The 26,997-nt window shown below is 41.8% G+C and overlaps 1 protein-coding gene across 6 annotated transcripts in view; it reads right to left on the bottom strand.

The window, feature by feature from the left end:
• The window catches only part of col11a2 (collagen, type XI, alpha 2), a 40,061-nt gene that overhangs the window by 9,087 nt on the left and 3,977 nt on the right, over window positions 1-26,997 (bottom strand). The window contains exons 3-35 of one of the 6 annotated variants that reach the window (XM_079367977.1): window positions 18,212-18,373; window positions 16,343-16,553; window positions 15,989-16,151; window positions 15,634-15,756; window positions 11,623-12,060; window positions 10,810-11,559; window positions 9,370-9,489; window positions 7,723-7,923; window positions 6,626-6,679; window positions 6,417-6,458; window positions 6,108-6,170; window positions 5,923-5,997; window positions 5,681-5,767; window positions 5,325-5,381; window positions 5,134-5,187; window positions 5,002-5,055; window positions 4,842-4,895; window positions 4,577-4,630; window positions 4,412-4,465; window positions 4,235-4,279; window positions 3,903-3,956; window positions 3,197-3,241; window positions 2,972-3,025; window positions 2,822-2,866; window positions 2,179-2,232; window positions 2,043-2,087; window positions 1,802-1,855; window positions 1,623-1,667; window positions 1,377-1,430; window positions 1,128-1,235; window positions 563-616; window positions 403-456; window positions 174-218 (exon numbers count right to left, since the gene is read on the bottom strand). In XM_079367977.1, coding sequence (XP_079224103.1) covers window positions 174-218; window positions 403-456; window positions 563-616; window positions 1,128-1,235; window positions 1,377-1,430; window positions 1,623-1,667; window positions 1,802-1,855; window positions 2,043-2,087; window positions 2,179-2,232; window positions 2,822-2,866; window positions 2,972-3,025; window positions 3,197-3,241; window positions 3,903-3,956; window positions 4,235-4,279; window positions 4,412-4,465; window positions 4,577-4,630; window positions 4,842-4,895; window positions 5,002-5,055; window positions 5,134-5,187; window positions 5,325-5,381; window positions 5,681-5,767; window positions 5,923-5,997; window positions 6,108-6,170; window positions 6,417-6,458; window positions 6,626-6,679; window positions 7,723-7,923; window positions 9,370-9,489; window positions 10,810-11,559; window positions 11,623-12,060; window positions 15,634-15,756; window positions 15,989-16,151; window positions 16,343-16,553; window positions 18,212-18,373 — 3,572 coding nt within the window. Of the gene's footprint in view, window positions 1-173; window positions 219-402; window positions 457-562; window positions 617-1,127; window positions 1,236-1,376; window positions 1,431-1,622; window positions 1,668-1,801; window positions 1,856-2,042; window positions 2,088-2,178; window positions 2,233-2,821; window positions 2,867-2,971; window positions 3,026-3,196; window positions 3,242-3,902; window positions 3,957-4,234; window positions 4,280-4,411; window positions 4,466-4,576; window positions 4,631-4,841; window positions 4,896-5,001; window positions 5,056-5,133; window positions 5,188-5,324; window positions 5,382-5,680; window positions 5,768-5,922; window positions 5,998-6,107; window positions 6,171-6,416; window positions 6,459-6,625; window positions 6,680-7,722; window positions 7,924-9,369; window positions 9,490-10,809; window positions 11,560-11,622; window positions 12,061-13,888; window positions 14,000-15,633; window positions 15,757-15,988; window positions 16,152-16,342; window positions 16,554-17,472; window positions 17,630-18,211; window positions 18,374-26,997 lie in introns of those variants that run through there. The other 5 variants (XM_079367972.1, XM_079367975.1, XM_079367974.1 and 2 more) reach the window with 5 other exon arrangements.

Raw genomic sequence — 26,997 nt, forward strand, 5'->3', positions numbered from 1 at the left:
GACTCACTAAAAGATCAAATTCATGTTCAATCCATTTTGAATTATTAAATGAAGCTCTCGTGTCGCTTCAGTCAGAGAGACAGTAAATTTGTTTTTATTCAACAAGGATGTTGAAAGTGATTTATCCTTAAAGACAAACTGTTAGAATAAAGTGCATGAATGTGAAATGTTACCGTGGGTCCTCTTTGTCCTCTTGGTCCTGCTTTGCCGCTCAGACCCTGAAACAAACAAACAAACAAACAAACAAACAAACAGTTCAGAAATGATCTGTGCATCAGTCTAACACTGACTTCAGGATTATTCCGTCCTCTACATAAACCACCAGACTGTCTAATCTGACATCATAAATCAGCCTTAATAATGTCCACAATTATCATTTAAGGATTTGAATAGTTTAATTACCCGTGTTCCCTTCTCGCCGTTTGACCCCGGGAATCCTGGGAATCCAAGAGATCCCTAAAAAAACACAAATCAACATTAACGTCCGCTCGTCTGTCACCATAAATAATCAAAAATCATCTTTCATGAGTGATTATGGATGACAGATGTTTGTTTCTCTCACCTTTGGTCCGAGTCTTCCAGGATATCCAGGAAGTCCAGGCACACCGAGTTTACCCTGAAATCACATGACGACATCATTGAACTATAATCTTTATCTCCATGGTCATAAATATTTACAAACATTCACAACAACTGATTTTATAAGAAATGTTGTGTAAAGACATGAAACATCACCAGGTGTGATGAAGTCATTTAAATTCAACAAAACAGGTTTTAAAAATGTTTGGAGATATTTATATTTATGTGCAGAAACTTTTAAAGTAATAAATAATAAACATCTGTTTTTAATTTAAATGATTTTCTTTCATAATGACAGTAAAATACTGCACATGGTATAATAATATAATGATTCACTATTAAACCACAAGAGGGCAGCAAAGTGTTCTGCCTAACGCGTTACCTCAGTTTCAGAAAAAGGGAAATATCTTTATTAAAATCTTTATTTTTCACTAAATTTAGCTTTAAAATAAAAATAATTAAAGGCTATATATCAGTAACCTTTCTCACGTTCCAAAAATAGCCAAAGAGGAAAACTTTTCCATAATTAAATAGTTGTTTTTTTTCACCTTCTCTCCGACCAATCCGATTGGCCCGAGCTCACCAGGGGGTCCAACGCGACCCTTCGGCCCCTCTGGACCATCCTCTCCTCTGGGCCCTGAGACTCCGAGCTCTCCCTACGAGCCGGGAACAAATCCATCAGAACATTCAACATCTGGAGTAATAACTTTCATAAATGGATATTAATAATCATATAACTCCAACTCGTTTATTCATTCAGTCATCATTCTGTTAAAGAACTGATCTATCGATCTTACCCTCTCTCCCTTTGAACCGAAATCTCCCTTTATTCCAGGGAAACCGTCTTCTCCCTAAAAACACAAGCAAACAAAAACAAACCAAACAAACTCAGCAAAAGACAAAAGTTTTTATTTGATCTCAAAACATCGGTCACAAAGACCCATCCTGTCTTCATCATGTCGTTCAACATGTTTAAATTACATAAATTACAGGACATGAGGAGAGGATTTCATATGTGTAATAAACTGAAATGGACTTCTCACCTTCTCTCCCTTGTGACCCTTCAGTCCACGGATACCTTGACCGCCCTGCGGTCAAAACAATTCAGAATCAACACACTGATAAAAACACTTCAGTGCTGTTTTAATGCAGAAGTTTTACAGATTTGCTAAAATGAGCACACGATTAAAACAGCTGTTTGTGTAACGGACTCTTCGCTCACCTTGATGCCACGAGGACCGGGATAGCCGATAGATCCCTGAGGACCGTTTGGACCCTGAAGATCAGAGAAAGAAGTTATAACACGGTAACACAGCGACAACGACACACTCAATGTTCCCTATTCAACAAATCAACTATCAATAGTCAGCATCTTAGAAAGCAGCTATTATGGAGATAGATAGATAGATAGATAGATAGATACTTTATTGATCCCGAGGGAAATTCAAGTGGAGGACACCTACCTGGTTTCCTTTGGTGCCAGGAGGCCCCTCCTTCCCTGGGTGACCCTGAGAAGAGAGAACAGCAGGAAGCCATGATGGATTCTGCTTCATGCAGATTTATGTTCATTCAAAGTAAAGACAGAAGAGATGAACTTACAGGAGGGCCGTCAGCTCCAGGCATTCCTGGCAGACCTGGTTTTCCTGTGGGACCCTGAAGAGAGGACAGAGGGTCAGAACTGAGAGTCCGGGGGGGGGGGGGGGGGGGGGCAGTGTCTAAATCTGCTGGTATCACTTTCTTTCAGTGTCAGAGAAAGAAGGTTTGAGCTGCCAGAGGAGTGTTGTAAAGAAAGCTCTAAAGGGTCATGTTCTTGTTTACGTGTCTCCCTGCTGCAGGTGCCTGTTAGTGATTGGACAACGAGCTGAGCCTGCAGATGATTGGACGAGAGCTGGTGCTGCGAGCCTGTGATCAGGCTGATGGTGCAGCCATCCTTTACCCATATAACACAACAAACCTTCAGCCCCTCCTTCACCTTTATTCCACACGGAAACTGTTGCATTGATTTTTTTTTTTGCACAATTACAACAAATCGAAGATTCAAAATGCTCTTCATTTCATTTCATCTGCAAAGCACATCCAACGATCTGCTCCTTCCAACAGACCTTCAGGACCTCCTGCTGTCTTTAGATGGACGTGCAGATCTCCTCATGAGTGAGGAGTGTGTGTTACAGCTTACGCAGGTTCATACATCCTGTGTTGTGCATAAATACAGTATTAAGAATCAACGTTTTTCTGTTCTTACTTTCTCTCCTGGTGGTCCCAGTGCTCCTTGAGGTCCTGCCATTCCCTGTAAATAATCAGAACAAACACATGAGACTCATTCTGAACACTTTCACTTCATTCTTTGGTCTCGTCTCCGTAGCACACACAGGTCAGCTGTCGTGAGTCTCACCTGAGTTCCTGGGGTTCCCTGCTGACCTGGGGGTCCTGGCTCTCCTTGAGGACCCTGAGAGAAAGAAACAAAGGAAGACGGATTCACAAATGAAACGCAGACAAAGTGACGGGAGGAAAAGAACACGAGAGTCATATTCAAAAACTACTAAGATTTTATTTTCTGCTGAATCAGAAGAACTACGTTTCCATGATAAGATGGCTGATAAGTTATTGGGGTACTGACCAGGTTTCCCTTGGGACCATGGGGCCCATCATTTCCACGAACACCCTAAGAAGAAGACAGGACAAAGAAATCAATATTCAAATAAAACAGAATCATGTCAACACAACACAGTCGTCTACACTGGTAAACAACTAACTTTTATTCAAACCAGTAAGATTACCTGCAGTGGGAACTTAAATTATAATAGCAATAGTGCCTTGCTCAAAGCCAGTGACTGCAAAGTATGGAGCGTGTCATGCACTGTGTGGGAATCATGCAGCACTTTGAACTCAGTCAGGTGAAATGAGTTTATTAAATATTTCAAAGGCTGCTAATCCTCTCTGCGTGATGCTAGCATTAGCTCCAGGCTGCTAGCATAGCACACCTGAATCTCTGCTTAAACTGCAGGTGGTCGCGTTGCATCATGACGGGGAAGGAAAAGGAAGACATCTTCTCTTCTACTGTACTTCAGTTGTTTTTATCTATTGAAAGAATGTCCTTTGAGTTGATGGTGATGACAGAGTGTAACCACTGCAGTGCTATCCTGGGAGACACTGTGGGGCTTGTTATTGTTTTTGAGGTGACTGTGGGAACGTGACATTTTTAGACGTTGGAAATCCCTGTTTTTTTTTTTACACCAGGGTTTTGTTTCTGGGAGGGCGGCATAAATTACACGCTGTAATTAAAAACAAGCAACACAACGTGGTTTGTAATCGTCGTTACTCACAGGGGGTCCGGAGATTCCAGGAGGACCTTTAGGTCCCAGTAAACCACGAGGTCCCTGCAGACAAACACACACAGTTAGAAACAGTTCAACAAGTTGGACTTCAGACTGAAAGGACTTCACTTTCTTTAGAGGTGTTCATCATGATGTTTCATCTCTATCTTTTCATTTCTCATTTTTAACATATCAGTCAGTTTTAGCAGGTAATCCTAGTCCAGTGGCCAATCAGAGGACGGCATTTATTGCCTCAGTAATTCATATTTTTGATAAATACATAAAAAACTAGCTTTGAAGTTATTTTATTTCATCAGCTCTGTTGTCATGGAAACACTCACTGGTTCACCTGGGAGACCCCGGGGCCCAACGTCTCCATCGTCTCCCTGAAGAAAAACAAAACACAAAATGCTGATTATAATGAGATGCTGAGTTTTAAAGTGACGGACTGACAGATTAACAGATGCTCTGATCGGTGCTTTGAATCATCTCAAATTGATCTTCTCAGGTCTTCGTACCCTCTCTCCATCCTCTCCGGTGGGCCCTGGGGGTCCCATCACCCCTGAATCACCCTGGGTGGATGAAACAGTGAATAAGTTAAGACTGTATCAGACCCATTCTACTGCTAATAACTCGAAATGAAGTTTATGCAGCCTTTCATTTATGAAAAGTTCGAGACTCACTCTGTGTCCTTTGTCACCGGGCAAACCAGGAAGGCCATCAAAACCGCGATCACCCTGAGAGACACGTTAAAAAAGAGTGAGACTACGTAACAGACTGCTGGGAATCATTTCAGTCACTGCAAAGGGAACTCTGAGCGTTTACAGAATCACAGGATTCATATATAAACACTGAAATAATATCCGTTTTTATAAAGGAGACTCAAAATCACAGGCTTCAAGAGTTTATTTGGTCACTGTTCATAAACACGGGTCAAAGAGAGGTCACCTTAGTTCCAGGCTCTCCAGGCATTCCCCTGGCACCGTCAGCTCCAGCACGACCCTGTCAGGAAACAAGAACGTTTTAAACAGCAGCTTCTTATCGGACGCACGTTTTTGTTTTTGTCATGTTCAGCTGAGATAGAGAAAGACAGAAAAGTATCACTCACTCTTCTTCCTGCTTTTCCTGGAGGTCCCATGATACCATGTGGTCCCCTGGCACCCTGAGAATGTAAGTAGATGTTAGTGAATACTTTCATAGATCTGACATGATATATAAGCTTGTATATAAGAGTTTTTACCTGAGGACCAGGGTCTCCACTTTCTCCCTTCAGGCCATAACTTCCTGGATTTCCCTAAAACAGAAGCAATAATCATCAATAACTGTAACTGCTGATCCCTCCAGTCCTTCTAATCATGAGAAAATAAATGTGTTAGCCGCTGTTATTCTGTACTGTGTACTATCACACAGATCAAAAGAAGAAGAAAGTACCAGGGGTCCAGGGCGTCCAGTGAAGCCCATCGGCCCGGGGGGTCCTTTCAGAGCCATCTAGAGACAAAAACATCAGAAGATCAACGTTGACCCCGAGCGAGACCAGAACCCAGATACATAAACTAACAACTGACTGGACCAAAGATGTGTGAAGATAAAAGCAATTTAAAAAGGGTAGAAACTGAAAACGAGATGAGACATAAAAAACACGTTTGAGAAAACGATGTCAGACATTTACTGTCGACTCTGTCCGCCGTGTTTGTGTCTTATTCAAACATCGACATCATTTGACATCTTTTTTTTTCTGAAAATATGACGCGCTGTGACACTGAGTGGAAGTAAAAGTGAAGGCTGACCCGAGCCTGAGACAAGATGGCTGCTGCCTGGGCTTCCTGTGCGGACACCGCGGGACCCTTGTCTCCCCCACTCTGTCCAAAGCGGAACTGCAACAAGAACGTAGACAGACATTTAAACAATGTGGGCGGATTCTCTACTTAACTGCAGGATACATAAAATATATGAACAATATCAGCTGCTTATTTGACTAAATGAAAAAGACAAACACATGTAAGTCCATTCAGGTCAAAGAGAGACTCACAGGCAGCATGACAGAAGTTCCAGGAGGTCCAGGGACTCCATCGGCTCCGGGCAGACCAGCACGACCAGGTACACCCTGCAGGACGGACAAACAGAGATCTGAGCTGTCGGCTTGAGAACAGAGTGAGAGTTGAACAGATTCAACAGCGATGACTCGAACTTCCATCAGAAATATGAAACACTCACCCTCTCGCCAGGATCCCCGACAGAGCCAGGAGGTCCAGAGGAGCCAGGGGGACCAGCTGGACCCTGAAAGAGGTTGTGGAAGAACTCTTTAAGATTTCTGAGTACAGATTAGATTATTGGTTTGATTATAAAACAATAAATGTTAAACTAAAGGGGAGCTCATAATGACTTCCCCCCTTTACTCCTTCTCTATCATCTTTCCTGTTGATTCGATTTTACTTTTTATTTACTATTTGAATCAGAAAAACAAAACGTTGCAATGTTTACTAAAGAAACATCTGGAATGATGAATAATGATAATTGACTTACGGCAGGTCCCTCGGGTCCTGGAGGTCCTTCGATCAGCATACCCTGAGAGAGTCACATGAAGGTTGACATAGTTACACAGCAGTACAGGACAGAGACTAACAGGGAAGATTTCCTTTAGTCAGGATGCTTTTAAAGTGAAGCGCTTTGAATCGCCTTGCTGCTGAAGATGTGTGTTTCAATCACAGAAGGAAAGAAAAGGATGAACTCACAGGCTCCAGGACGGCAGGTTCTCCTTTCTCTCCTTTCTGGGCTCTGACTGCAGCCTGAGGAAAACACACACACACACACACACGTAGCCAGCAACACAGTGTAGTCAGTGCAGGATCAAACGCAGACACACACATGAAAAACACACTCAGAGAGAGCACATGACAGACTCTGATGTCTGCATGCACAGATACTAACTAACATACAGACACCCACATCGGTTTGATGCATTATATCAAAAACTCTCATTTAAGTGTAGAAAACTTAACGATGAAAACCTGCTTTGCTTTTGATAAAAGCATCAGATTTGATCCAGACTTTGGTCCATTGATTTGCTGTGCAGCTCGACTGAAGCCATACACTGAGAGGAAATGCATTTAAAGAAGTGCAGCAGCTGCTTCCTGCTGCACTTCTAAATGCTTCTTAGTGCAGTGTATGTGAGAGCTCAGCTTATACTACATGTTGATGAGGATCCCCAGTAGCTTCTACCATGACAGTGACTTTAAGTCTCAGGGTCCTGAGTTTGCTAATCATTGTATAGAATAAAACCAATTTCAACCACTGACGTGTGGAGCAGCTTTTCAAAACGTTTCTCTGTGATTGATTGAGCTTGCCAAACACACAACATAAACCTGCAGAGACACCTTATATGCACGGTGGCCATTTTGAATCAACTTTAAGTGGAAAACTGCAACTAACCTTAAAGTGTTTAACTTAAACACGGCGTGCAAATAATTTCGGCCTGACTTTTCAGAACATTTGAACTGATAAATAGTTTTCTTCTGTTTTGCAAAGGATCGATCGTCAGAATAACCAGCATGCTGATTTATTGGCTTTAAAATGGGACAGGATATGGCAGGATTCAAGGACTTGTGTTCATGTGACTGTCTTGGAGCAGCCGTAGGTTTTAACAACCAAATTAAACGAATGCAGAGGTCGACAGTTGGTTCTTTATGTTTCAGGTCAAGTCTTATAATAAGTGTAAATACTGAGATGGCAAACTCAAACACATCATTGAGAGCGGATTGAATATGATTTGACGATGGTTGAAAATGATTTCGTTTTTTTTTGTTTTTTTTGCCTCTGAAGCAAAACTTACGCCTCCCTCGTCTGTCACAGCGGACAGGGCGGGGCCCATGTTGGCATCGACCTCTCCAGTCTCCACTAACGGCTCATTGTAGTCCCTGTAGGAATAGTCGTATTCCTTAAGGCCCACGTCCCCAGTCACATACTCCTCAGTGAAGGACTCGTCCACACCGCCTGCCTTGGTGACATCGACCTCCACTGGCTCCACCTGAGGCTGGGGTGGGTTTATCAGAACCACAATGGGATGGATGGAAGAGGTGGATAGACAGAGAGGATGGATAGAAGAGATGGATAGATGGATAGATGGATAGATGGATAGATGGATAGATAGATAGATAGATGATAGATGGATAGATGGATAGATGGATAGATAGATAGATAGATAGATGGATGATAGATGGATAGATGGATAGATGGATAGATGGATAGATGGATAGATAGATAGATAGATAGATAGATAGATAGATAGATAGATAGATAGATAGATAGATAGATAGATAGATAGATAGATGGGGAAAGGATGAGAGAGGAATGTTTGATGGAAAAATGTCGGTAAAGAAAAGAGAAGTATAGGATGAAACGGGGGCGGGGTAAGATATAGAAAAAATGAGTCTTACCTCTTGAAAATAACAGTGACATAGGGACAAAAAACAAAAGACTTCGGGGACTCTATAAGTCCCTCAGTCTGACTGACGACACTGTTTTAAGTCTCAGCTTTATTCTGTGTTTGTTAATCACTTATTGCTGAGCTAATAATGATGTTTCCACAAAGTATCTCATCATCAGCGTGTGTGTGTGATGGACATTAACAAAATGCTTCCTACAAATTATTACTCCTTCATTTATTTTCTGTTGAAGTCAAAGTCGAGCTTGAATCCTCCCTGAACACACAGAACTGAAACGAGGAACCTTGTGGAAACACAAAACTACTGCTGCTGCTGCTGTGCAAAGCAAAGACTATGTTATTTCTATTCTACTTACCATGGGCGTTTTAAAAATGTGACTCCAGTGAAACGATGCCGCACTGTTTCCTCATATGAGGTTTAAAAAGTGACTTCATTTAAAGCACACTAAACAAAAACATCCTAGCATAAAAACATCATCAAAATGAAACAGTGATGAAGATAATGTGAACTAAATGAACTGTGAGAAACAGATCAGACGTGAGATATCTGACAGTGAAGTTCGTCTGTATTCTTTAGTTCAGTTTTGTTTTTTTCACACAAACAAGAATGCATTATATTCATCTCCCTTTGTGGTTCAAACTGCATCTCAAACATCTCTCTGTGAATCCCCTTTTCACAAGATGTTTGCTCTGATGTCGAGACCCCGGACCGGATCGACCCCGGATCTTGAGATGAGAACAGAACGGGACTCTTGTTGTTAGAGAAAAGAGGATCCACATAGAAATGTTTGGTGATACGAGCAGATGAATGTGCTGCATTGTTATTTGAAAAACACTGATGTGTGGTTAGGAAAGTGTAAGGAGGGACACGGTGTTATAACTACTAGGTTAAACTACAAAGACTGGGCTCACCACCACACAGGTTTTAAATTTAAGAATGAAAAGTTGATCTTTTATCAGATTTGGAGGATGTAAAACAGTCTAGTTCATCTTCTTGGTCTGTGTCACTGCTCAGCGTGTCGCTTCCTTCTTTACCTGTACAGCGGCCTCTTCTTGTCCAATCACCTCACCCTCTGGCAGTGGAGCCATCTCCTCATAGTTATAATCAGTCTCTGTAGGGGTGTGGCCAGCCTCCGAATACTCAGTGTCTACATCCTGATTGGTCAAGTTGACAGGAATTGGGGAGCAGGAAGGAAGTAAGCAGATTTGATTGGAAGAACGTGGTTAGATCAAAGTCTGCTTGTGAGTGATGATGAGTTAAAAGAAGAAAATGCAACACGTCGTGAAACTGCGGTGGCCAGAGATAAAGATATTTTACTGGCAACTCGCATTTTCAGAGCTGTGAAGATCCATCTTCAAAAAGAAATTTCAGTCAGTCTCTTAGTAACTATAAATATTGCCTCGTGCAAGACTTAGGGAGTCATCGAGACGACTTTGCTGAGATTTCTTTTTGTTTTGTTTTGGTGAACATTTTTTTTTTTGCATTTTTAGAGCTCACAAAACCCAAGGTTCCCCGAGGTTGAATTCTGCTCTTACTGGAAGAAGGACTGAGAGCCTCGAGCCATCACATACAAAGACAAAAACGCAGGATTTTTCTCTTTATGGATGACTAGCTTCCATTAAGTCCAGAAAACAAAGAGACAACCCCAGTTAACAGCCTCACAGAACCTGAACGTATGCTGCACATTTTTCAAAACCAATTCATGTTACTGTTCACAATATGGCTCTACATTGAAGTGTGTTAACTTCGACTACTCTTTGTAAAAATGATCTAACCACAGCGCGCTTAAAGCATACTTTTTAGTTTCTGTGAGACTGCTTCATTCATGTTTGACACAAATATACCCAGAAGCATAGAAACACGAGTCAGAGAAAAAAAACAGCTGATTCCAAAGACAAACAGAGAGAACGACAGAGTGACAGGAAAGATGTGTCGTGTTGTGTGTGTCCAGAGTGGGATAGTAATTGTGTTTCATCAAGTTTAGCTTTTGTGCCATAGCAGTCCATGCTCATTCAGCTGACTGGTACATTAATGGATTCTCCCGGAAAGAAAGAGACTGAAATATATTCAGGTTCTGAGATCCAGTCTGAGCAGCCTGAAGGTAGGAATATAAAGTGAAGTAAAGAACAGTCAAACTGTCATATTAGCCATGCTTCAGTCTGCACCGCTGTATCATATCATATGAAGAAGCTGGAGGGATCTCGGAGGTCATATGATATACAAACAGAGGAAAAGGCACCCAGCTTGGTATGGACCAACTTCCTGTTTGAAGGCCAGATTCTCCACCATCGAGGATTTACCTCAAACTGTTCACTGCCAGTAATCTATTCAAAGATAGAACTGTTGAAAAGGGTCGAGTTCAGTGTGTTTTTGCTGCAGACCCTGGAGGGCGGAAAGACCTGGCGATCAAATGGGACTTAATGGGACATACGACTCTGGACCTTCCGACCTAAACATGAGCTCTCCTGTTGTACCTGTTGGTAACCGTTGGTAACTTTCTTCGCTTGGACTGCAGCTCCACTCAGCGCAGTCTCGCCAAAAGGTGGGAAAGGTTTGTGCAGGGATTTGACATTATTGTCCACCATCTTGGATTTTGAAGGCCTGGGTGGTGTTGGCCGAACGGGGGCCGACGTTGGAGCTGCTTTCTTGGGGATGCTGACCTTTTCAACAACAGTCTTCACTACTTTGCTCACTGTCGGTTTGATCAGAGGGACTTTGGTGACCAGAGTTTTGACCTTGACGACCTCTTTCACCTCTGCTTTTGTTGCTGACGCTTTGGTGGCCACAACCTTTGCTGCTTTTGTAGGTTCAGGTTTTGTAGCTTTTGTGGGTTTAGGTGCCTTCGTAGGCTCTACTTTGGCAGCTGGTTTGACCACAGTCTTTTCTATCTTTTCTACTTTAACAACTTTTTCAGTCTTTGATTTTGTAGTGGTTTCAGTTTTTGCGGCACCGTTACTAACAACTTTTTTTTCTACCACAGTGATCACTTTGCCGTTAGCCTTAGCCTCACCATTCACCTTATTCTCAGCTTTGCCATTAACTTTAATTTCTTTAACCTCAATGGTAGTTTTGCCATTTCCATTGGCTTTCTTCTCTGCTGTAGCTTTGCCATTAGTTTTGGACACAACAGTGGCTTTGCCATTTTCACTGGCCTTCTTTGATGCTGAGGATTTTCCAGTGACAATCTTCTCAGCTACAACTTTGCCATTTCCATTTGCTTTGATCTGCACTGAAGCTCCATTACCAGTGACTTTCTTCTCAACTACAACTTTGCCATTTCCGTTCACTTTGGTCTGCGCTGTAGCTCCATTTCCATTGACTTTCTTTTCAGCTACAACTTTGCCATTTCCATTCACTTTGGCCTGTGCCGTGGGCTTTGCTTCGGCTGTAGCTTTGCCGTTCACTTTTGCTGCAGCTGCTTTTCCATTGCCATTGGCTTTAGCGGCACCGTTGGCTTTCTTCTCAACAACTGGTTTGCCATTCTTAGCTGGGGCAGCTTTAGGCTCTGATTTAGCTGCTGCTGTTGGTTTGATCTTAGACAACAGGAGCTCTACTGCAGTAGGTTTTGCTTTGGCTGGCTTGACTGAGGAAGGCTTGGGAGCTTTGGTGGGCATAGGTAATTTGACAACAAGTTTGGATGGTCCAGTTTTGGCTGGCTTAGGAGTGGGTTTCACTTTGACAAGGGCAGCTTTTGTAGGGGCTGCTTTTCCATTTGGTCCCTTCTTCTAACATCCATGATTATTGTTTGGTTGAGATGTAGTTTAGTATGTAAAAGTGCATATTGACAAAGACAGAGAGTTGAGAAAGACAATGATACAAAGAAGGGTTGGGAGGGGGATAAAAAGCACAAACAAGGGATGGACAGAAGGAGAGAGAAAGACAAGAGTGGATGTTTTGAGAAACAATGACATAGAGATGGCTAAGGATTGGATGATTTACTGAGACTGTACAGGCATTACTGGATACAGCAGGTGATTTTAACAACTTTTAGAAAAGTTAGCAGAAATTACAACAACAAAATTACAACCACTTAAAAAAAAAAATCAAATCTTGACAAATTTCATGTCTGTGGCCCAACTTATTTTAGATTTGTTTAGCTGATCTCTCCAGTAATGCCATTCCCAATATTAAATGACAAAGCAGCATCTTTGTGCTAATCTGAACCGGCAGCTTGTGGTTTGGCGGAGGCACTGAGGGTGTAATTGGTCAGGTGAAGCTGGAGCTTAAAACACACGTTGTACAAACACACACACGAGCAAACAAACAAATGCACAGAAGAAACACACACACACACACCACTGATGCTAATACCTGGTGTGCTCATTCACACACACACTGTAGTGTTTATAATGCACTGGGAAAATCAAGTACAAGACAGAGAAGGTGAGTGAGGTTGAGCCATGCAAAAGAGATTGTGTGGATGTCAGGCAAGCATGCTATGTACACAGAGTGATATAAACCCTCAATATGAGAACAACAGTTCATGCTTCATTCTTACAACCTCAGAGAACAAAAACACATGCAAAACAACAGGAGGAACAAAAGTCACAATACAACATGAAAAAGGCCAGAATCCTTAAATATGCACAACAGAGACGCCGTCCGTCTCTAATGAGAAGGAGCGAGGCATGAATATAAAGTGTGTCATACAAAGGTCACATGTTAAACCATGGATGCTTAAACCTCGACAAACATGCGCACCGACGTTCCCACGTTGACTTTACAATTGCTATGGCAACCGTTGACACAGAAGTACATGCACTGACATCATGCGCATTAACAAAGACAATATGACATCATGCAATAATAAGACAGTACAGACCCATGCCCTGATTAAAACAAACTATTTTAAATGTGTATTTTTTCATCATTAATTGTGATGGCTGGGATCAAAGACTGTAATGAGAGGGCAGCGTAACATTTTAAGACATGAAATAACTAAATTTAACCTTCGACACACAAAAACTAAAGTAATTTACTGTACTCGACTATTTGACCAAGATAATCGTAATAAAAGACTTTCTGCTAACTCCTTGTACATCATATCCAGGGCTGACTATTTGGAATAAAGTGTTTGGGTTCAGTTTATGGTACCTAAGAAGAGAGGGTGAAAGAAATGGGGAACTTAAACTGTGCAAATATGTTTTACAGCACAGCTGCACCTACACAACCACAGTGCCCCCACTTGGCCACATTTGAACACACATATAACAAATGACAACATGTAAATGACATGAGAACAAAACGTTATAATGCACAAATGAAATTGTGCCTGGCGGAGATGGTTACGATAAGGTGAACGTGTGAGAGGGTTTTTAAGGACATGGTAACACACATAAACAAAGCAGGTACGAAGTGATGAGGAATGAGAGAGGCATTTGAAGTGTCACGAGGGAAAATGATAAAACACGTTATCTTTGAGAATGTTGATACACACTCAAATCTGAAGCTATGCTAGCATTAATGCGTCTGTCATTGATTAATACCTCTCTCGCTCTCATTCTCCTTCCCTTCAAGAAACCAGAGTTCTCCACCTCTCTTGTGCCTTTTTACCTGTTGACTGGGGGCCTCAGGTTGGGGAGAGGGGTATGCGGAGGAAAGAACGCCTGCTGTTTCCTCATAATAATAGGGGTATTCATGGTCATCCTGCTCCTCATCAAAGTACTGAGAGAGATGGGGTGATTGAAAGATTTGAAGATGGCAGGATAGTTGGAGGGACGGGTTTGCAGAGGGGATGAAAGCAAGATGGATGGAGAGGGAAGAAGGGATGATTTCAAGAAGGATGAAAAATGAGGGAGGAGGGATACGTAAAGATAAGGGGTGGTGAGGTGATAGAGACAGCAATGTAGATATCAATAAAATGCAAAGCTTTTTATTTTCATTCATCAGGACTGTGTGCTGCTTCTAACATGTTACAACCAACGTGATCACACACAAACAACCCTGATGAATGAGAAAACAGCAAACATTAAAGCAATGAATAAAACCTACTGATTTATATTCATTCAGAAAGCAGTCGCTTCAAGAGCAGGACAGAGTTTGGAACGCCAAGTGTTGGAGCTGGGACAGTGACTGATGGTGTTTGTATCGACTGATCCAGCATGCAGGCTGATTAAACAAAAGGTCAGATACTTTAGATGGATGAATGCGGATGAAGATCCATTTAGCTCTGAGGGTAGGACACGGTTAGCTCCTAAAATATCAGAGGGAGAACTTGCATAGCTTTGAATGTACGCAATGGAAACAACCAGTCTCAGCTCCACCTTAAGCCATCTTCATGCCAAATCCTTTAAGGTCTCAATTTAACCAATTCAATGTAAGGTTTATGTGCTGAAGTAGTTCTCTTTCCTTCAGTCCATGGAAAACAGTGTGGGGAAGACATCGGCTTGTATCATCCTCTTTCCCCTACCTTTCTGTGCTTCATTGCAGCAGGGCAGAAAAAGATGACGACTAACCCACAGCTGTGACTAAAGAAGCTTCTTCTCTTTAACAACAGTGTTTGAAATGACGGAAAAGAGCTCATTTAGAGGTGCAGGGATGAAAAGGTAAACAATAAGACAACACTTGTTTTTTCCTTTGGTTACCCGCGGGGACACACAGACTGAGAAGGTGAGGAGGAAAGTGGATGGATACAAACGCTTGCTGATGACTAGGATGCGTTAGGAGGACAGAGAGGGAGAGCAGCACTTTGATGACAACATCAGACAAACCAAAAGGAAACTGAAGACTTTTTTTTTTCATTTACAGACGACGTGTGAATTTTGTTTTTTACTTTTTTTTAAGGTGATTTTAGAAACTTCTTGTGCAAACAGGAGGAACAATGGCAAACTGTGCCACAGTGTTAGTACACAAGATGAGAGTAGTAACACTTCTAACTGACCCAGACGTATCTATTAGTTTACAGCCTATACTCACTGAAACCTCTACATTTTCTATATTTGCCTACACCACAAAATAGAGGTAAAAAAAAGTCCACAGTTTCTGTTTGGGCCTGTTTTTATCGGAGCTACAGATGAGCCGAAGTGTTTATGAATCGGTTGTTGTAGCATGGTGCTAAATCTGAGGATTTCCACTCTGTAATGGATTCATCAGTAGTCGTTCGGGTGTTGTTGCATTTATGAGTAGAAACGAGTAAAAAACAAAAACCTCATCGTACAACCTTTTTAAGAGTCAAATGGTGTGAGGGAAGTTACTGTAGCCTGCTCGCAGATTTTCGGGACATAAATGCTATATTCACTATAAGAAGAAGAAGACATTTTTGATTTCACATGTCTCGTGTTACGGTGGTGTTAACTCACGTATGTGTTGGGGTCCTGAGCCTGAGTCTTGGGAAGTGGGGAATCACAGTCAGGGCTGTAGTGTTCACAATAGTCATAAGCAGCCTGAGGGTTTGAGGCAATGAGCAGCTGCTGGATGTCTCCCTGTGTGTAAAACAAAAAATAAAAAATAGATTAGCATAAACCTGTACAGCTGCATCATCTATTATGTGGATTATTAACTCCTGTAATTATTAGTTTTATTTAAATAATCACCAAAAATGGCATGTTTAAACCTTGAGTTGTTGACTGTCACATGAGAAGGTACTCACAGTAACTTGAGCTGCACATAATAATACCTTCACAGTGTGCTTATAAAGCTCACTGAGCTTCTCACCTGGAAAACCTCCTCATCAAGCAGACGGGCTCCGAACACTGTGATGCCATTGGTGTCGACCACAGCGTTGTTGCCCCGAGGCAGCGGGCGGGTCATCTTCTTTTTGCAGTCCAAAAGCAGTGTCACATTTTTCTTTGAAACGGAAAGAGCGATGCGATGCCACCTAGAGACGGGGAAGAGGAATGGAAGGCAAATAAATGTGTAATGTGACAACCGGCCTGACTAAAACGTTGTTAAACCAACACTCGTGGCTCGTAAACGACATTCACACACATCCTTTTACCACTCACACCCCACATGACCCCAACTGTGCCATCTCAACCATTCACAAACTGGTTGTTGCTGGTTACTGACTTGCCATCAGCCAGGTTGACACCTCTGAAGAGCGGGTAGTCCTCAGGGGCGGGCTTGCCATTTTGATCCTCGTACAGGAAAACTGGCGAGCGTCCCATTTCAATTCCCAGCTGTTGGATGCCCTGCTCGCTGTAGATGGAGAGGAGGAACGCCTGGAGACCGGACTGGGCCTTAACCAGAGCCATGATGGAGAAGTTCTCCGGGAATCGACCTGTTGTGAAGGAAGGCAGAAATGTGAGTAGAGAAACAATGAGAGAGGATAGTAGTAGTATAGTATTGTATTATAGTACATGCTTGATTGGATTTTGATTGGCTATTTTTGGAAAGGAGGGTGAGGAAAAAGTCGCACAACAGATTCTGCGTTTACCCCTTTGCCTTGCACCAGAGCACAGCATCCAATTTTGTATATTTTTTATGGAAAAGAAGGGAGGAAGTAGAGAAAAGAAAAATAAACAGATAAATAGTTTTCAAGTAGGAACAAGTGGTGCAAGTAAGAGTTTAATTTAAAGTTTGTGTGGATTTAAGTCACAGTGTCAGGATCAACTAATTACAGAATTGTGGGTTACAGTGTCGTGTGAATCTAGCAGAGATAATTAGGACACATAATAACAGGTGGTTAGAGCTGAAAGCTAAACCTCAGAGAATTAGATGAAAACCTGTTTTTGAGTTTTGAGGAATTATTCACAACCACATAAGTGCTGCGTTTTCTTTTCTCTCCTTATTCCAGGGTGTCAGACTGTGTGCTTAAGTTAATTTCTTATGGCTCTCCCACAGTTTTATAACTCTACTCTTCCACAGTAACACATAATCATACTCTTTATCCCTGAGCAAACGAGAAAAGGGAACAGACAGTCTCACTTTACTTCGGAAAGCTCAGTCAAAAATACATCCAAACACTCGTAAAAAACCTGAAACTTTACTTCTAGGTTTCTGAATGCCTAAATTCACAGTAAAGATGTTAAAATGTGAATTAAGCTTATCATGTGTTTGACTACAGAAGCTGTGAAGCATATCTCACAGCTGCCCCCATCTTTACTGTACAATCATCCCTGTTTTAAAATACACTTTACATAATAAAATTAAGTTTAAAGTTATGTAATATTGTAATATAGTAGTAGACAATATCACACCTTATCACTGCAGCTAACCTCAGCCTATTCTCGCGATATTTCATGCCCATAATAATGCTAATGCAACGAGCTAGCGGTTAATTCTCCCACAAAACGAATAGTTACATACTGGCTATATCAGGGCAGACTTTTAGTGCACTACTAAGTTTATAGACACACACCCACATTTAATCCATCTTATCTTCTTTTTTGTAAAAGGCCGCAGGAAGTTTAACGTGTAACTTATTTTAACGGTTAGCTTAGCAGGTAGCGGTTGCCGGTGAGGTTGTTGCTATGGAAACCACTGCAGTAAACGTGCACCAATCAGGGACGTCATCAATATAATTATTTTTATTTTTTAATTAGCTTCATTAAAATTAGAAAACACATTGTAATAGACATTACTACGTTTTTTATTTAAAAAAAAGTAAGATACATAAAATGAAATAAAAACTTAATTCATTACCTGTTTTTAGATCTCAGAGCATCACTTTGAAAAGCTTGTGTTTCTCTAACTGTAGTGTCACATGAAGTAAGGCATATGCTACCATACTTCATTCTGTTCCTTCAAAATACTTACAATTATATACTGTACACAAATTGTAGATTAACTGCTTTATTCATGGTAATGCCAATAAAGAAGAATTTGCATTTGGATGTTAATTACGAAAGACACAATCTTTACTTACAGCCCAAATTGTTGTGGAAGTGGTTAAAACAAATGTTTTATCTGTAATCTGTAAAACTGTTTGCAGCCTACCTGAGAAGAGCTGCTTGGTGGGGGCGGAGATCTGGGCCTTCTTGGTGATGCGGTAAGCGTGATCGGGGCTGCTGGATCGACGGGAGGTGCAGAAGCCAGGGACTTTCTTCACACCCTCAGGGAGAGAGGGAACCTGCAGAGCCCGCAGCACATCCACTGGGTCTAGAGAAAGGAGGAAAAGAAGAAAAAGGTTGTTAAATATAACAGCTGGCTTAAATTAAAAAAAGCAAACAGCTTAAAATGTCCCCTGAAATCCTGAAACGTTACACTTATAAATCCCAACACTTTGCAAATAAAGCTGATCTGGGGTGCTTTCAAAAACTGGAAATCAAAGATACTTCATATAGTCCATGCTGCAACTCTGCTTTATGTTAAAGTGTGCAGTGTGTTTTGCATACGAAGAATATTTGTTTAATACACAGCAGTCTTAAAGACATCCATACAGATTACCAGAAGGACCATCGTCCTGCAGGCTCTTGCAGCACTGATGTGATGCAGGTACAGGGCATGGCCACAATGGCTACCACTGTACGTTTAGGCATAATGGAAGAAAGAAAGCACAGTGTCAAAGCAAATGGGTAAAAGTCTGAGACATGCAGGTACAGTAAGGCTCACAGTGGAGAGACAGTGTACTCTATTCTGCTCACATTCATCAAGTAACTGCAACAAGTGGCTGTTGATGTGATCGTGCTGAGTCAATGAATATACCCAAGCATTTCACAGATACACCTGACAAAGAACACACACACACACACCTGACTCCAGATATATCCTGTCTCCACTTTCACACACTGAGGTCCAGCAGCCTGTTCCTCCACCCTCCGTCTGCTCTGTGGTTTCTCACAGTGCTCAGCCTTCAGTCTGGAAATCAGCCCCACTAGACCGTGAGCTTTGATTTCCTTCATGTCAAAAACCGTTTGTGTAAAGCAATGCTCTTAAGGTCCAAATTAATTTCCTGACATAAACGACTGAAGAGAAAGCATACAGAGGCAGCAGGACAATGTTCTTAAAGTTTCTCTCTTTTCTGCTTCTAAAGTCAAATAAAACATTGTTCTAAAAAGTAATCAAACATCATTTCCACGTACTCGACGTTCATGACAGAAACTTTCTTAATCACATTAATTTCACCACTTTCTGACATAGGAAGGCTTTTATGAATTCTTAACGTTATCATCTGTCTTTTATATTTCTCTATAATATCTGTGAAGCACTTTATCACATTGTTAAGCTATATAAATAAAGTGTATTATTATTACTTGTTTCCTACAGTAGGTGTTAAATCTGTTGTTTTCAGAACAGATTTCTGGAACAGTAAAGTCAGTGTTATGTAAATAAAACGTAAATAGTAAAATAAGATCCTGTAGTTGAATCTAACAGGAACCATCAAAGGATTAAAATAACTACGTTGTTTTTTATGTTCACGTAATGGATCATTAAAAACTGGTTCTCCTCTGTGTTCCTGATGTCAAGCTTGTTTTTAATCACACCTCATCATGGCACGAGTTCGGCTTCATTTGCATAAACTGAATTGAACATTTCGCCGTCTGTGAACCCAACTAGTGATTTAAATGTCAACATGGTCAGTTCCTACATCGTGTTGGGTCTGCGAGGTTTCTGCCATAAAGTAAAAACAAAAAAACAACAGTTTGCAAATGTTCCTGAACTCAGTCGTCCTGTGTTTGAGCAAACTGAGTTAGCCAGCCCTGCTCTGCACTTATCATAATAAACTTATTCAAGGTTCAAGGTTGTTTATTTGTCAAATATGCTCCATGTTAAACATACAGCACAGATGAAATTGCAATGAGAGAGAGGAGCCGCTGCGTGCACCCGCGCCGCCATCTTGGATCTATCCTTATGGGGACAGTGATATATTATTTATAGAAAAAACTACTCTTACCCTCCAGTTATGCAGCTTATGAAGTTACATATTTCTTATCGATATGAAATTCATCATATTTGAGCATAAATGATGAAGTCATGAAACAAATCTGAAATATATGACGGTTTGCTAAACATATGGCACACTGTAAAAAGCTGTAGGATGCAAAGCCAGTTAGGGTGCAATTTATCCACCACAGTTTTTCTATAGTGTGTCAGAAATACATCAGACTGCAGGATAACATTATTAACTATCATTTTGTAATCTTCACCTGATGCACAGCTTTCTGTCAGACAGCCTATAAATCTGACTGTCACTCTGCACCATGAATCAATGTGTTACCACTCACGACCCTTTACACCGGCCTCTCATGTGACCTCTCTTTGTGTGGTGGGTGCTCGTGTTTAGGTGACACCCAGCGTCTCAGAGTTAACAGTTGTTCCAACAGATGGTAATATTTATCCAGACGGAGCAAACGGTGCGTTAATATTGGCTCAGGGTGTCCAGAGCTCCGTCCATTAACGTCACTCTACTCCAGAGAGAGCGAGACAAGGAAGGAAGGGAGGATGTGAAATAGGTTAGTGAGAAGGAGGGATAGTAGGAGTGAGATTGAGTGCTATTGTGATGCTACATCAACCATCCAAAACAGGAACTTCCCTTAAAAACAGCAGCTTGGAAAGTAAGAGAGGGGAAAAACAAAGACACACACGGAGAGGAGGATAAAGAGAGAGAGAGCAACAACTGAAGAGGATCCAAATGGTTCTCAGATATGGTTTAATAATAAAATGGAAAAAAACATTTAAAAGAAAGACAGTAAAGCAACAGGAAGGATAATTTTTTTATAACTTGTCAAACTCTCAAAATCATCCAGGGAACGAAACATATCCTCAAACTTCAAGACTTCTACAGGTCAGCACAGGAATGCTGGGAATGAGGGAGAAAGAAAGAGATGTAGAGTTATGAAAGGAGGGAAGGTGTGTGTGCGTGTGTGTGTGTGTGTGTGTGTGTGTGTGTGTGTGTCTGGGGGGGTCAGGCAGTGACAGTAGACAGCGTGGTTCTGTTGATGGCAGGATACTGGATCAGATTGCAGCCCGAGCTCCCCCAGTACACCCAGCACAATGTGCCGCTCTGTTCCCCGGCTCACATCTGCAGCCGGGGCCCTTCCTGCCTGGAGGACCACAATCACGACAAAAACACACCCTCAAAAATAACACACAGGGCCACAGAGGTACACACTCACACAGCCCAGGCAGTCAGAACTCCTCTCGAGACGACGAGAGGCAAATATCAAACTAGACAAGGTAGAAAAACAGAAAGCCCGAGTGGTAAAAGTCCCTCTTTACTTTCTTTCTTCGCCCTCTTCCTGCTCCGTCAGAGTTTCTTATAAACGCTCACAGATGGCAGCAGCCCCTTTGATGTTCATACAGGCCAATTACTGGACAACATTAAGAGAGGAAACAGTGCTCACAGGCGTGCGAGGGACGTTACAATCGAAGCTGTAGCGACAGATTACAGTAGTCCGTACAGACATCACTACTGACAGGTGAGCCTAATTAAAACAGCAATATTCAAGACACTGATGGCTGTGACTCGATCTGATCAGATCAGTTCAAATACTAAACTAATGAGTTATTTTGAAAAATGCAAACAGCTTAAGTAAACTGATCCTTTTAATCATGAGTCACCAGAGAGGTCAAGAAAACTTGGAGGGAAGAGGGGAGGAAATAAAATATAAACTCACAACAGTATTGAAGTTTTGCAAGAGTGAGTACCCTACAAGAGGCCGGTGCTATCTGGGGGTCCTTAGCGTGGCAAAGTCTGGGAACCGCTGCTGTAGCCCACTCACATCATAAAAACCCCAAACTGACCAAACATTCAGATCTGATCATCACCTGTTAGAAAACATGGGACACAAAAGGCTAACACATAAAACAACGAGACAGTCGAAAAACAACTGCAGACCGTATGCATGTAGTTCTGCTCATTGGCCACTAGATGGAGCTAAAACAAGTTTAATATACTGTAGTTGGTAAGCACAGTCTGTTCCAAGTCTGTTTCAGGGCTGACACACACACACACACACACACACACACACACACACACACACACACACACACACACACACACACACACACTCATTAAATTATTATTATTGAATAGTTTTCCCAGAATGACGTTTCAATGTTTCTAGAGATTTTTTTCCACTTCAAGATATCGAGATAAATGAGATAAATGAATCAAGATCTTGAGAAAACGACAGAGATGTATTGGTTCTTACAGGATTTAAAAAGTGCATGGATTAGGGACCCCGTTATTTTCCATTAATCAATGTGTCCTATAATCTGACAGGATCTTAGATTGAGCCAAATGAACGCGACACCAGAGGCAGTTTAAGATGCAGAAAAAGATTCTATATAAAAATGTTAATTTGTTGACACCTGTGTATGATGCATGAACACAAGCAGCCATCGGACTGGCCTGGGTCAAAGGTCACTGCAGGCTCAGGTGAGGTCGACTCCTGCTCACTTCAGAGGAAAAACTTTATTTCCTCCCCAAGGCTTTCTGACATAGATGCTCTGTTTCTGTGTGTGCGTGTGTGTGTGTGTGTGTGTGTGTGTGTGTGTGTGTGTGTGTGTGTGTGTGTGTGTGTACTTGTGACCTTCCCTCCTTTGGTAAAGCTGTGCCAAATACCAGACACACACTCCAGCTGACACGTTGACCCCTCACCTCTCCCCTCTACACAACGAGCACATTGTAAGACACACAGAGCGAGAGGGACGTGCAATATTGACCACAGATTAACACACAAACACACACAACACACACACACACACACACACACACACACACACACACACACACACACACACACACACACACACACACACTGACACAGACAGACAAACCATACACTGTACAAAGAATGAACAGCCGAAGACCTCGCCTCAAGTGAAGCCAAAGTCAGAGCTCCCCCTGCTGACTGGTCACAGTATAGGTCACAAACTCTTTGGACCTGAGTTCATTAAATAACAAAATAAAAAAAGTCTGTCTGGGTTTAACAGGAAGATCACGAATAAGTTAGATTTAAAAGATTATAAAAGTAATGAAGCATGAGACAGTGAATTATTTGTGACTTCTTCTTAATGTGGTTTTAATTGATGACTGAATGTAAGTGAGTCTCTTTAACGAGCACTGAGCTCGATGTCCAACCTTCAGATGTTGATCTTTATTTTTTATTTTTGCACAAATAAAGAACCAAGAACCAACAGCGTCGGCTCTGAAGAGTCAATTCAGTGTTTGTTTTCAGTAACTGAAGTGGTGTGATGTTTACACACTCACATGTCAGCGCTCGATATTTTGGCCTCATCCTGATGAACAGACGAGACTGAGGCCTGCTGTTCGTTTGTATACACGCCATGAGACAAACATCCATCTGTACACCAAGTTATCAATATCTACAAGTCTCTTTGTATTTCCAAATATATTCAAGGACGACAGGATGTTTACAGGTCTGATCATAAATCACAAAAAGAATGTCAAACTAATTTAAACTCTGGAAAAGACAAACTATTCTCCAGTTGTTGGAAATCAGCAGCCAGCTCCGCCCACAAAGCCGACCACGATGGTTAGTGCACGTTATAATTTTCAACATGCTGCTCTGTATTTACCAGTTATTTATAATGCCTCCTGTACACAGACAGAAGAGCCATTATGAGCAGCCGTGCAGTGTGAAAGCAGTTATTAAGGCTTGACATTGTTTACGTTGTGTAAAATGAGGCTTTGGTTTGTCAGGGTTTATTATCATGACGTCACATCAGGTGGAGGTGAGAGAACGACCCACTGAACTCTCCAAGTGACCAGAGCTGAAGAATTTAAAGTCAAAGACAAGAAGAGGATGATGAGCCAGAAACACAACCGCTAATTTAACCCTTTATACGACGGCAACAGCTCGGGGACAAGTGTGCATCTGGAGAAGATGAAGTTACACCTCCAGGACTGATGAGAAAAATCAAACAACACCGTGAAGAGTTTACTCGTCATTTTTAATGGACCTGTTCCTCCCTCACATACACGTCTTATACACAATGCACGGTGTTTATCCGTCTTTTATTAGGTGTGAGACACAGCGCTGTAAGAGACTCACAGGGAGGTTTTTACATCGACTCACAGGAGGAGCAAAAAGGAGAAACATCGGTCTTGGCCAAGCTGTGATTTTCAGCTCATGCAGCAGCTTTTAGTTAAAAGTATAACTGAAGTGTTTTATAGCTTGAGTTTTTTTTGATGCTATCGACAAAGATTACAAAGATTTGATCTTTTTAAAACACGTTAAGATTCAACATGTCGATAATTTCAACAACTTTGTTTCCACTAAATAAATCAAACGACCTGTTTGTCAGCCTGAGTCAAACTTTGAGACGACCTGGAAACAGACAGAGAGGTGGAAGTCTTAAGATACTTAACTTATCATTTCTATAGCACGCTGACAGCCTCAAGTGGACATTTGAGGAACTGCAGGTTTTAGGCTTCAGCTTCTTTCTTCAACACGGGCGGAGGCTTTGGTAACATGAACTATCACCACATATCTGACAAAACACTTAAGACAAGAGTAATCTTTTATAAAGCATGATTTCTACATCTATAATAAGTTGAGTGTCTGGACTGGAGCGAGCCACAGTGTGTGTTCATCTCTGAAGAGCAACGCTAACGTTTCACATGTTGCAGTCTAATGTGGCTTTATCACTCTTTCCACTAAGACGCTGCAGCCAGCACCGAGTCCTCTACTATCCCGAGAGTGTGTGTGTGTGTGTGTGTGTGTGTGTGTGCCGTACTGTAATTGTGGTCTGTGCCAGTGTATGTGTGTGTGTGTATGTGCTGCACTGATGCTGCCAGCGTGTATCATGCTGGAGCCTGGTGTGGTTTCAGGGTTGGAGGCCACAGTCTTAGTTTGGACCTGAGGGTGGATGCTGACACCACACGGCCTACACAGAACCACAGGGCCCGGTGCAGGAGACGCTGGATGATCACAGGAGACTGAGAGATTAGAAAGCTCTCTGTAGGCCCAGTGAAGCGTCTCTGCTCTTACTGTGCTCACTGACAAAGGTTTCAACACAGCCGCAGGTCTGTGAGAGGAAAAACACGTAACGCTCTGACTATCTAGAGCCTGAAACTTTATGAACAGTTCATTTGTAATAAATTCTACAACTGACGATGAAATCAAATTTAAAACGAAAATTCTTAATATTTCCGTTTACCGGGAAACTTAAAGCTCCAAAAAACAAAAAACAAAAACTTACAAACGACAGCAGCACTGACTTTTCATAAACTCTAAAAGAAGAGAAAAAGATTGTGTGTGTCGTTTGAACCTGACACTTAAAATGATTCTATAAACAGAGCAAAGTCCCAACAATCAAACATCTTTAATACCAGTGACTGCTGCTGTCTGATTACCACACTGACCTCAGTGAGAGGTCAGAGGTCACATGGTTGATGCAATCATTTGAATAAACCAGAATCACGTCGATGTTTTCAAACCTGGTGTCGTGACGACTCTATAATAAAGAGGAGAGTAGGAGAGCAGTGAGTCTGCATCATCATCATCATCATCATCATCATCAAACACCTCCTCAGAGTGGAAACATCAGACATGTAGCCTCCATCCTGGAGGACTTGATTGGTATCATTTAGCTGTTTAAGGTGATTTATTGTGGCTGGATCGCCCTGAAACACCCCGAACACTCAAAACATCTCCAACAGCACTTCATGTAATCCCATTACATCTGCTTCAGGAAGATACTGAGCATTTTCATTACTACCATGATGGTTATCACAGGGTGCAATGACTGGGGAGACACCTGCCTTCTTCCCAGTGCATGCTGGGATACCTTTGGCTTCATCAGAAACAAGCAGGCAGAAATGTTGAGCCACTTCAAATAGATTTAGATTCTTTATAAAGCTGCAGAGCTTTAATGTCACATGGTGTTTATCTTGTTATGTATTGAAACCCTTCTCTTCTTATATACATATAATATACTGTATATGAAGAAGTGAAGCCAGGCAGTCTATCTTTTCATGTCCACTGACCGCACTGAGGTCTGAAAAAGAGAAGTACAGTACACAGCTGGTCCCTGCACCCTCCTGCACTCACTTCCTAGAAGCAGAAAATAACAGTGACTTGGAATAGCATCCTACACAGACAGCCTGTCATTATGAGCTTGGCACACTCTCCTGTCGTCCTTGTTCATCTGCTGCTCGGGGGAACGGCGCACAACACAAACCTCTAAATCATCACCTGTGAAAGCAGAGTGAAGAAAGTGCTGTCACTTTGTTCTCTTAAGTCTGCAGGGATGCTGCGGGTTTATTCTCCTGCAGGTTCAACGTGTGAGGGGACGTCGTGCTTTACAAGCATCTCACCTTCAGCTTCTGCATGCTTTTATTTCACAGCTGGGCCGTATCTGTTCGATTACATGGAGCTGTTTAACATCCGGTGAGTGACTGAGGGTCAGTGTATCTTAACGTGCACTTTGAGTTTCCTGTCCAAACAGATAACCTCCTCACAGTCCAGACGAGGGGCTTCGAGAACGAAGAGTTAAAAACAGCTTCTCTGCGGTTACACACAGAAGAAGAAAAGCTTTCTAGTAAAAACTGATCAGCTGATTGTGTTTACATGTTTAGCTTCCTGTTGTGTTCCTTTAAACTGGTGGACAAAAGTGACACGCTAACAGGCTTGAGCTAAGGCTGGGGGGGTTAATCTCAGTTTACACCGCCATTAATTCCCCATGTGAGGAACTTTCTGCAGTTTGGTGCTGAACAACATTCAGCATCAACTCGTCTAAATTTACAGACGAGAAGGTGGGTCGACTGGTGGGTTAAAAAAAAAAAGTGTTTAATCTTGCAAACCAACTCTAAT

Source organism: Symphodus melops (genome assembly GCF_947650265.1).
Source record: "Symphodus melops genome assembly, chromosome: 18".
Taxonomy (NCBI): domain Eukaryota; kingdom Metazoa; phylum Chordata; class Actinopteri; order Labriformes; family Labridae; genus Symphodus; species Symphodus melops.